Raw genomic sequence first — 12249 nt, 5'->3', positions numbered from 1 at the left:
GGAATTCTAATAAAACGATCCATGCAATATTCTTGCCTTTTGCATCTAGATGGTTCCCTGAGTAAATTAGTTTAGGAGGCAGCTACTAGAATCCATTATGATATGCTGCAAACTGGAGTTATATGGGATAAAGTCCACTTCACTATCAGTTTTTACATTAACCTCTACAAATAAAGAAATCACCCTTAGCTCCGAAGTTCCTGAACCACAGCTCATAGAATGCTGGAAAGATATACCAGCTGAGTTTTGTCAACTTTAGCTCTAATTTTAAACTCTTCCTTAGGTATGCATTTTGGCTACTATCAAAGTCAAGGTACTGGGCTTGTTGTATCTTTAATGCTGTCTTCTGAATAATACTGTTGTAATACTATTTTGAATTATTTGGACTTTATTCATGCATTAATCCACACCATTAAATTCTTAAGGCACTATGATGTAATGGAAAGTAAAAATCCGTTTCAGAGGAGGAAAATTCAGCCAAATTAAAACCTAATGCTCAAACAAGCCAAGAGTCTTTTCCCATTTGAAAACAAAATAAAACTATCACATTCTCCATACTTAGGATGTATAATAAGTTATGTGAAAAGAAAACCAAGAACAAATATGATTATTAAAAACTTAATATCTTAAAGCACCTCCTAAATAGCAGCTATAGAATTTTAAGGTACATTATTGCAATTGCCTGTCTGGCATGTATACAGAAAACAGAAAAAAGGATCAGTAGTTGTGAAGCAGACCAAAGAAAAGAGCTAAACCTTATTTCCAAACTGTATGGTTCATCAATACTAATTATAACTTTTTTTATGTCAAGGATGTTAACTTGTTCCATACACATGTGTATAAAAAGCATGTGTATTGCTTATATCTTTTTCTGTCTTTACTTTAAATTACCTTTTCTGTCACATCTTGCTTAGATCTGTGTATAGTATATGGCTTGTATGCAAACACTTATGCAAATGAAGTAAAATATGTAAGCACTTCATCTGTCCTTGAACTCAATAGGACTACTTATCTCTGTTACTTACATTCATAGAAGCACTATAGATTTGAGTCCTTAAACTGTAAGCTCTGAGACAAAGTTTTACCCATGTTACCTTAACTCTATCTGGGAACAAAACTCTACATAAATAAATAAACAAAAATTAGTAATAGCTTATTTTTTTTGTTCTATGTTGCTTCTATACAAAATATGGGCTCAAATCTGTATGACAATGGAATTTTGGAAGTAAAGCACAGCAAGATAAACCAACATCTGTAGCTTGTTTATATTTTAAAAATATTAAATGAGGTGATAGATGTGTAAGACATTTTCAGCCCTTACCTTTTTATTGTCTGGTAATGAAAATCAAAATTATGACATTAACATCTCTTTCAAGTCAGCTAACTGATACTGCAGCATTGTGAGTCATCTCTTTAACACCGAGCTGCTTCTTTTAAAAATAATATTTTAATGGTGATAAAAGGTATGAGTGTGATAGGCCTACAGGCCTTACTCTGTTTACCCATGGAACACAGGGAAAAGCAATAAAAGTTCATGGTTAATTCTATGAGCTAGAAAGGTGAACTGTGTGTTTTTTTCAACATCTTGAGTTCTCTGCTGAAACTGCACATAAAGGCAGCGGTTTGAGATATTCACTGTCAGCTGTAACTTGTGTTGAACACAGTAGCATAGTGTATGAGCCATGGAACAGCTAACAGAGTGACAGCATTTAGTCATCCGATACCTGATCTAGTCTGTAACCAGAAACTTATGTGGGAAGTTTGTGGCATGACGCGTGTTAGGACTCATGCCTAGCAGAGCTCTTAAACTTCTCCCTTGCACTTGCTGCAAAGCCATGGTGCTGCTGCCACCAATGGTGACGCTCTGAGGATGGCCTGACAGACTGACTGCATCAAACCTTCCACACACTGTGGCATCAGGCTGTGTAAAGTAATTGGGGATTTCCCTCCCAGAACACAATGCTTCAGTTCAAACCTATCTTTCTTCTAGACAGCAGGTACCATTGCTGCCTGTGGCTATAGGTTAACTCATTCTCCACTTTGTCAAGGAGTACTCTGGTGGATGAGGACAGTTGCCTGGTGGGATTGTGTCACATGCTGGTCTTGAGTTCTGGGTTTAGAAGTGGGCAGGGCAAGTGAAGGCACTGTTGGTACTCGGCAGCACCACCACACCAGGACCTCTCTTCCCATGGTCAGTGTGATTGCCATTTGTCTATAGAACTAGTTCATTCGTATTCCTAGAGATGACTGGACACTCTGGTCAGTGTAGCAACGCTCTTGTTTGCTTGGTTGAACAGCCACGTCATCCAGGTCTTCTATCCCCCATGTTACTGCCAAGCTGAGGTCCTCAAAGGTTCACGTGGCATAGTCTCATATTGCCTCTGTCTAGGCAGGGGAAGAAGAGCTATGAATGATGCAGAGATCTTCATTTGGGTCCCCCCACAAGGGACTTTGACTGTTCAGGATTATAACTCACTAATTCTGCAAGTTCTTATTCACAAGTTCAAGGATGGTGAACATTATCATTGATTATTTATGGGCTCTGTGATGCAGTCTACCACATAAGCGTGTAACATCTGTGGTTTCTAGAGCTTGGGCGTCTTCACTAGAGACAAAGCAGCACTTTCTTCTCCATAGGGATTGTGATCATTGTCAGAGTATATGTCTGTTTCTTGATATGATTGCTTATCACTATTCCTTTTCATCATGCTGCTCTACTCACTGTTGGTCAGTCAGGCCCTGAGGTCTTGCAGGTAGTGTGCAAATGTGTCTGCAGGTGCCTGGCTGCACCAACAGACCATCAAGGGCGGTTTCCAGATCATCATGACAGCTATAGTTGCCACATAGTACCATGGTTGTCAGGTGTGCAACAATGAAAACCTAGTAATGCAGCCATAACTTGCTGAAACTTTATGGAGTCTTTCCAGTTGGAAAAGATGCTGCAGAACAAAGCAGTCCAGGCATCCTTGGTGCAGATTAACTTTTAATATATGGGCAGTGTGGATGCTCCAAGATAAAATAGCAGTCCAAATGCACACTATTTGCCATCACATAGCACAGTTGCTAACGGCATTTTATCTACACTTACTCCTGGAAGTTGCAGTGAAGTATTCTTGCAGACCCTGCCACTGATTCACCTGGTTGTCTAAATAGTTCCATCAGGGAGATGATGCACAGAATCACAGAATGTTAGGGATTGGAAGGGACCTCGAAAGATCATCCAGTCCAATCCCCTGCCAGAGCAGGAACACCCAGATGAGGTTACACAGGAAGGCGTCCAGGCAGGTCTTGAATATCTCCAGAGTAGGAGACTCCACAACCTCCCTGGGCAGCCTGTTCTAGTGTTCTGTTATCCTCACTGAGAAGAAGTTTCTTCTCAAATTTAAGTGGAACCTCTTGTGTTCTAGTTTGTACCCATTACCCCTTGTCCTACCATTGTTTGTCACCGAGAAGAGCCTGGCTCCATTCTCATGACACTCACCCTTTATATATTTGTAAACTTTAATAAGGTCACCCCTGTTCACAGTATTTCTTGGTCTAAGAGCTGAAGGAAGGATTGGAACAACAAAAGTCAATATCTCTCCATCAGAGGTATTTGTGGAGGCAAGGATGTTTGATATTGGTAGTGTTTGGAGAGGTACAATTCACTGGAGGTTCCCCACAGCCTGAAGAGACACCCACATTACAAGGACACCATCTTTGTGTAAATACAAAGGTAGCAATCATTCCTTTAGTGAGTATATCTGAAGATAATTGCTTGGCGAGGAGCAATGGATGCAGTGACTGAGTACCTGCTGTCGCATCTGACAGCCCAAAAGAAATGGCATAATGCTGGGAGTAGCCTGAATGACCTGACAGCAGGAGCCTGGCACATCTTTTTGGGAGCATGGTGCTATTTTTATGGTGTGTAGGGAGCAGAGCATCACTCACCTGCTTACCTCCAGCTGGAATTCCTTGGGAGGAACAAGTGTCTTGTCAGCACTGTGACCATGTGTGACGTGACTGGGTGTAACCTAGGCAGTATCATACTTTCTTATCAAAATAAGCAGCTGTGGCTGCTGCCTTGCAAACAAAGCAGTACAAGTCACTGTACTTTGTCCTATGGGCTTCCACTTCCATTCTGCATGAGTAAGACCGGGAAGAAAAAGTTTTCCACGCATTAGGAATTTTTATCCAGCCAGTACTCATCGCCTTGGTTCCAGTGTGCAGTGCTCTGCCAGCTGGCGAGTGTGGATCCAGGGGGCAGGGGAGGGGCTGGCACTGGTGGCCTGCAGGCAAGGTCTTCCTGCATCCTTCGGCTGTCTTGGTGCCAGAAGAGGCCAAGATAGAGAACTGGTGGCTGGACCCAGCCCAGAGAATTGTGGAGCACTGCTGAAGATCTTCTGTAGCTTACCGTAGATTTGGAATCTATATTTAAATACCACCCTCACTTTTTTTCAATGCCTTGAAGTTAAATAAGCCCTTCTTGTTGTCTTACACAGAAACAACCTCTGGCAGATCATTTGCTGTCTCTTCTTACTGCAGCTGGTGAGTATTCCTGTCAGCAAAGTCAAAGGTATGAAAGTGGTGGTTTTAAATCTTGATAAAGGTCCTGTCTCCTCCTCCTACATGTGTACTGTATCCTGCCAAAGGTGCACATAAATGAGGTGGCTGTTCTAGAACTTGTTGGTCATGTGTTTTTGTAAGGTGATGGGGCAGGGCATGCAGGTGTTAGGATATGACCCAAGGGACTGGAAGGGTGCAGGAAGTCAGGAGGCCTCATCATTTGCAGGATGAAAAAGCCTGAGCAACTGAGATGTTGCATAGATTGTGCCCATGCAAGGGCAGGGCCCTGGTGTGAGCTATTCTCTAGTCTCTGCCCATATTTCTCCACCTGACAAACAATTTATTTTGTCCCAGAGCAGAAGCTGAGTGTAGAAAAATACAAATGTAGTGGTGGAAGTTCAGGGAGCTGGTACAAGACATATCACACTTAACACCCAGCACTGTCTGAAATGGCTGCTTTGGAACTGGCAATTGCTTTCTGTTATTTGTTCTTAATATACTGAGAGAAACTAAGCGTTGTGTGCCTTTTTTGGAAGTAAACAAGATTGCATCAAAAATACAGTGATTCTATCATCAGTTTCTTATCCTGACACAGTCTGCAAGGTCTCAAGTACAGGCTAGCTGCTTTAAGCCACAGAGAGAACACTAATGGAAACTGATTTAAATTTCTATTTGCAGCCCTCATATAAAGGTGCATAAACTTCAAAGGCAAATGCTCTGTATTTCAAATGTGAAGTTAAATCTTAATTTGCTGGATGAGCCACTCTCTGAAAATATACAAAGCACTTCCTCTTTGGAATGATACACAAAGCACTTCTGTGCTTTGAAATGATTCATAGCAGATGGGGAGAAAAAGGATCATTAATTGATTCAAATAAAGCATCACTAAGTATAACTGAGGGACTCAGTTGGAGAATCAAATGGACTAAATCTTCAGAAAAGTTTGTTCTTTTCAGAAAAGTCTCTTGCCAGAATTTCAAATCAGCTTGATGATTAAGCAGCAGGTAATTTTAAACCATGTTTACATTAACAAACCTCTGTAACCATATTCACACTAGGGCAAGGCACATTACACAAAGGGTTTGTTAGATTATAATTAGTTTAGATTACTTTCCATTGTGTATCAGTAAAGGCAGCCCATGGGCTGGCTCATGTTTCAAGTTGCCCTGCTGTTCCTGTTAGCTTTGGGTAAGCTGTCTGCGTGACAATATCTAAAAAAACCTGCCCAGCAGTGTTAAGTAATGACCCCTGCTCTTTTTTGGCCTGTGAACCTGTAACATGCCACCACCCATTATTATTATCAAAGTTTAAACTGAAAATAGGACAGAAGTGATAGAAGCAATGCAAGATTGTACTTCATAAGAGTCACTGGGCTCCTTGCAAGCAAGTCTCTAGATTACACTGCATTAAACTATGTCATTATTAGTGTATCAGTAACATTGGAGAAACAGACCTGTAACCTGTGATGTCAGGAACTGGTGTTAACTACTTTGCAGTCTCCAAGCTGACTTGCTTGTTACTCTTATCAGCAGTACTTTTTACAGGCTGTTTATTCTCAGGTAAACCATTTTTAAAACCACAGAAATACTGCATGCTTTTAGTTTTATTTTATGAATTTACTTGACACAGGTAAAGGCAAAGCTGTCACACTGACACTGCTGAAGGATGTTTTAACCCTCTTGTGTTATTAGATAAATTTTTAATTCTTTTTTATCTGATGTGATTTAGCACAGTGGTATGGACACACCCAATGCATCTCAAAGTGCAATCTTTCTGGCACTTATATGACATCTTCCCATTTTTTTGGGTGATGAATGATTTACAGTGTGGACCTGGAAAGAATCTTTGCTCATATTTAAATATCTGTGAAATTTACAATTTTACTTTTTCATTTTGAAAGCTCTAAGGTAATAACAAGATGTTGCACTTAGTGCACTTCTTTTTTTTTCTAATGAGATTATGCCCTGCAGATTGTAAAAATGCTTTAGAAACTATAGCTCAATCAACAATTTAATGTAAAAATACATAACTTTGCAAGGCTACTTTGTGGTTCTGCTCTCAAAAATTAAGGAGAAAATAATTAGAAAAGCGATGCTTAATCTAGGACTATCTGTATTATTAAAAGGGGCTGTATCTCTCTCTTTACATGTAGGTTTAGATACTGAGGTTTGGAGGAGTCTGAACGATTTCGGAAGTAAGCGTGTTTTGGCTCAGACCGAGAACAGGAAAAGCTCATTTAAGGTAAAATTGAGGGAGACTTTAAGGTACAATGGAGAGATATGGCAAGCACGTAAGTTAAAAAGAGTTGGTGAGAGGAGAGAAGGCACCCGGACTCCCATGTTGCTGTGGTGTGCAGTCAGACAGACCAAGGACACAAACCCTACAAAGGTCAGTCCAGCCTGGAGTTGTGGAGATGGGGTCTGAACTCGGGGAGGACAAAGGCAAGGACAGAGGCACACTGGAGACAAAAGAAAGAGGGAGGGGGTGAGCAAGAAATAGCCCGGGACATGCAAACAACAGGGAGGCGCAAAGAGAGTACTCTGTGCATCATACAAGTCATCTGAAAGAGAAGGCAACCTCTTTATTAAATCTTGTCTGGGATTGCATTTTTCTTGCTTCCTGTTGGGTTGGAGATTATATGGCAAAGGTGGATGGTATTGGTCACTTTTTCCAAGCGTTACTGTTGAATATTTAACTCTTACCTTGATATACAGTAACTAACTTTTTTACCAGACAAGGCTTAAAGACAGAAACTAGTGAATCTCTAAGTGATATGACAAGTAAGGATGTATCTTTTGAGAGCAGCAGGATTTTGATAAAGTAACATTCCTCTCAACATGTGTTTTTCCTAGCACAAGTCATGGGGTTCAGGGGAAATAGAGCATATTCTTTACAATCAGTGATAAAGATGGGTCTTAGAATGAATCCCATTCCAATCACCTCAGCAAAGATCATTGCACACAGTCGTCCACTCAGCTCCTGCACTGAGAACAGCATGTAGAAATGGTTAATGACTTACAGCTTCACATGGCAACAATTGATCACAATTTCTGAATAAAAAAATATTCACCCTTCAAATCTGGCCTTCCTGAAAATTGCTGTTGCCTAGGTAATGGGATATTTTGCAAATCACTTGGGCCAAATTAATCAGATAATGTGTATCTGCCTGACTCTACTGGAGTGGTGCTACACAGCTATATACTAAATGAAGACGTCACCTAACAATTTCATGTAACTTATTAAAACCAGACCCAAGATTTGTTTAGAACTTTTAGTGAAGCTGGTACGTATCTGTACTGCCTGACAGCCACTTTGATGGAAATTTTTTTCCTTTATATATATATATATATATATAAGTATAATGTGATTTTAATACAATATTGTTTCTGACAAGTTGATTTATTATTCTGAACTACTGATATGGCATATACCATACCACCATCATTGTCTGATCACAGCTCCTTATGTAATTCTTATAGATCATTCTTGTATGTTATAATCTCTTTCCAGCTTTGAACTTCCATCATCCTTGTCAAGATCTGGAAGTGCAGCTCAGAATATAGCAATGGCCACAAATCAGTAGTGGGCAAGTGCCACAGCAATATATTTTAATATTTATTCCTTTCACTTCAGTGTGTAGAACTCAAAATACGTTGAATCTTCATGTAAACTTCTAAAAAGAAAAACGTTTATTGTTTTTCTAATGTGGAACCAAATGTGTAAGAAAAGATTCTTCAAGAGTGATCTTGACACTTGAGTGCTACAAAGCTTTCCAGTATTGGTTGATGGTATTGTAAATCAGGGAGTCTGATGTGAACAACATTTCTTAGAACAAGTTTTTTTCCAGACTAGGACCTTTAAATATGAAGTTTGTCATTACACAGCCATTAAATTACCTGATTTTCAAATGCTGGTTACCCAGGACTGTATCTATTCTGCTTTAAAGGTTCATTCCATTAAAGGCAACCCAGACTGGAAAGTCACGTCTTAAGGTCCCTTCATGAGGGAACACCACATAGGATGCCCTCAGCCCATCTCATAAGCTCTGTCAGCATCTTCTCTTAAGGACTTTTTAACACTCTCCCTGCACCCCGTCCTATCTGTATCATGATCAAACATACCCCCATGAGACAACTGATAGTTTCAGATAACAGTAAGTATCTCAGAACAAAGTGAAAGGAGCTGAAAAGCTTCTGCCAGGGAACAGATCCTGATAACTGATTGACAGCTGTACCAGATTGTTAAGCTCTGCTTGGGAGGCCCATGCAGCCAGTCTGTGCACTGCATTAGGCATCCTGATGGGACAGAGCAGAGAATACGCCAGAAGACCTGAGCTATCTTGGTGCTTCTCCCCTGTCATTCCACACAGGCTGTGCTCATGATGGCTTCAACAATTTTCCAGGAGGCCCCAGAAATGGCTGGGGAATCTAAACCTGTCAATGCCCCCCCAGCATAGGGAAATAACACACTGCATAGGAGCTAGCTGTTCCTGAGGAAGTCAAATAGCAAAAGACAGGTTTTAATATGAGCATCTAATATTTTCTATCATCTGTCCAGATTCAGCAACTAATACAGAAAAACAGCAGCATAATCTGTTACTGATATTGTATAGCAAGTACAGCGGTCTAAAGTTATAACTCGTCTTATTCGATTTTCCCTGTGATTTTATAAAATCACCACAGGAACTTTAATGATAGCAAATGGTTATAAGGCAAGTTTTGTCTCTCATCTGAAAGAGATGAATCAGTCTACTTTTATACAAAGTTAATGTTTAAATTATTCACTTCCTAACCAGTCATCAACAATAAGTGTTACTTTGCAGCCAGGGGCTAGGTGCACAGACAGGAACTACAAGCCCAAGTGTTTCTGTAAGGTACTTGCAGCCAGCATTTCGGCACTACTGATATTCACAGTTCTGTAGCTCGTTAGCCACTTGCTGCCATACGAACCTAAAACTTCTAGGGCCCCAAATGTTTGCTGATTAAATCCCATAGGTACTTCAATTTCTGCTACCGGGCACACACTTCATGAAGGGAGAATCAGGCTTGCCCAGCATCAGACCAGGGCATTCGTGATAAAATACGCAGCTGAAGACAGCTTTTGTCCCAAACTATTTTCCTGAGCTTCAGACTGTCTTTCAGATCCAAGTAAGCCAGTAGATCTTGAGGACATCAATCCTACAGATGATTTAGATGGTTTCAAAGATGCTCAGAAATAAAGAAAAAACATCATAAAGAATCTAATGGAGATACCTGGAAATTACTATTAGGATCACTGTATTTAATTTGAAACCACTTGAATGAATAATTCCAGACTGGCGTTAGAAATTAGTTTTGCAGTAAGAAGAAGTTGTCTTAAATTGACACTCACAGGCCTGGATTAGAGCTCAGCTACATTTCTAAATCCAATTTCTTGTTATCTTTAAAGTCTGTATTTGGAATTGTTTATGATTTTGTAATGAAGACTATTTTTTGTGCAGCATACGGAGTGATAATGTAAAAGCAGAAAAGATGAGAAGAGTTAGAAAGTAGCAAGTCAGAGTTCTGAAAAAAATCCAGACTGATTTCTTTTAGCTTACAACATTATGTAAAGATTTCAAATTTAAAAACAGATACAAAGGTTACTCTAAATTTCAGTGCACCCAGCTTAACCTCTCAGAATTCTGCAAGCTTTGGGAAGCATTTTAGACAGACAACCTAGGATGAAAGTGTAATTTCAGTCAAAACATATCACTACTCCGAGTTAATTAAGGAATGAGTTGCTCAGAGGTATAAATTTTCACAATAAAGTGTTTCACTTACATTCCACTCCACTGTGAGAGCGCAATTTTGTACTATCATAGTTATAGTACAAAAACTGTGAAACTTAACAGAAAAGTTAACCGTTGCTAGAAGGCTGTAACATCTCATTGTACATTAATTTACTGGTATCTTTTTAAAAAAGGAGCACAGTTTCTATCATATTTATTACTTCTTGTGAATGACTTCAAGGGATGTCATTCTTCTGATTTAAAGCAAAACCTGGAGGCTGGTAGTTTGATTACTAGGAGGATAGTTCAGTTTCTTTAAAGTGATTAAGGTTAAAATCGTAAGCAGCCAAGTTATTTTTGTACACTGAGCTTTTTATTTTTTCCTAGTAGTCATGTAATAAACCCTTTTTAGTTATTAGGTAGTTTAGGTGGAGGGAAAAGCTTTGTGTGAACTTCGACTAGATTGCAGAAAAAAGATATCTAAAGATATCTTATATCTGCAAAAGATATAAAATGAGAGTCAGACATTGATTGTAATTAGGGTACTTATCTCTGTTTCCACTCCAGATTGTATGACAAGTGACTGAAACAAGTCTATGTCTGCTTTCCCAGTACAAGAACAGCCACAGGAGTATTAACTTCTATATAATTAATATTTTAAAAATATAATATGCATGGAATGTATTAAAATGACGTTTTCTGAATATAGTTCTCTCTTTACTGCAAGGTTGAACTGCTAATTGTCTAAAAGCATTTTTAACAGAGACTTAACATTACAGATTATAGCTTGGTGGGTTAATCAATTTCTGCTTTTGCATTTTGAAGTTACAATTAATTTTGGGAGAGTGAATACTCTAGGAAATGAATATGTATCAGGGAGGAAAGAAATCTGTTTCTTACATTATAGGCCAGCAAAACTTTGCAAATTATCCTGAATGTTAAAGTGCATGTCTCTGGCTTATTTATGGAAATACAGTTTGCATTTAGTCATAAAATGTCAGTGAAGTAACCTTTTGACTTTGATCTGCCTTTTGGGTTATAACTTAGAATTTCTCAGTGATAATAACTTTCGTGGAGCATAAGCAGAAAACTTAAGCTAAGTTCTCCAGAAAATCAGAATTTAAAATGTCAAAAACATAAAGGTGCTTTGTGTTTAAATTTATAATTATCTTTCTGTTCAGGCTGAATAAATGATTTTGACAGGAGGCTTGAAATCTTTCTTTCCACATGTGCTAAGAAGAATAATTCAATGCAACAGACTCAGTAATATTTCTGGGATGGCGGAGGGTAAGTAAACCTAAGAGGTCTAAGCATTAAAGTGACTCCGTTTTAGATGCATAGCTACGTGTTTTCATTCTTTGTTTGTGAAGGAGTGTAGGAATATCAAAAACACTGAAGTAAAACAGAAGAAAATGTTGACTTATGTTCTGTAGCCAGTTGGGTGGTTTTGAAATCACATTGTAAGCACCTGACACTGTGTTGTTAAATCATGAAGGTAAGTCAGAGAAAATATATCATCCTACCTGAGTAAAGTACATGGACTTTGTTTTCAATGTTTGTAAGTGCATCCTCAGCTCCCAGTTACGTCATTTAGAAATTATGAATGCAGAAAACATCTGAAAAAAATCTTTAACCCAGTCTGGCTTTTCCTGAATATGTTATTGTCGCATTTGTGGGATGACATACTATGTTCTTCACAGAGACCTTGCTTTACTTAGTGTATTGGATGCACTTTGGGGAAAAATTAGAGACGTATAGTTACAGAAGTGATTTTCTGCTTCATTTGTTGCCGAAGTTGGAAGTTACCGATTCAGCAAGACAGGAATAAGGGGGAGGGAAAAATAGTTTTATACTCAGATATCTGAATGCATTCTGAAAAATGGATTTCTGTCTTGCCTCTCATAGCTGCACTTCCATAGAAGCAGAGAAGGCTGTGTCATTGTTCTGATCACCTT

At 39.0% G+C, this 12249-nt stretch overlaps 1 protein-coding gene across 13 annotated transcripts in view; it reads left to right on the top strand.

The window, feature by feature from the left end:
* DGLUCY (D-glutamate cyclase) overlaps window positions 1-12249 on the top strand; it is a 48823-nt gene that overhangs the window by 10780 nt on the left and 25794 nt on the right. For 6 of the 13 annotated variants that reach the window (XR_010472812.1, XR_010472811.1, XR_010472813.1 and 3 more), the window contains 2 exons: window positions 4482-4527; window positions 6698-11581. Coding sequence is in view for 10 of the 13 variants with exons in the window: in XM_065063664.1 (XP_064919736.1) it covers window positions 11485-11581 (97 nt within the window). In the remaining 3 variants the exon portion in view is untranslated. The remainder of the gene's footprint in view (window positions 1-4481; window positions 4528-6697; window positions 11582-12249) is intronic. The other 7 variants (XM_065063669.1, XM_065063672.1, XM_065063670.1 and 4 more) reach the window with 5 other exon arrangements.

Source organism: Columba livia, chromosome 5, assembly GCF_036013475.1.
Source record: "Columba livia isolate bColLiv1 breed racing homer chromosome 5, bColLiv1.pat.W.v2, whole genome shotgun sequence".
Taxonomy (NCBI): Eukaryota; Metazoa; Chordata; class Aves; order Columbiformes; family Columbidae; genus Columba; species Columba livia.
Note: the sequence above shows the minus strand (reverse complement) of the source record. Positions and strands in the feature narration are given on the sequence as shown.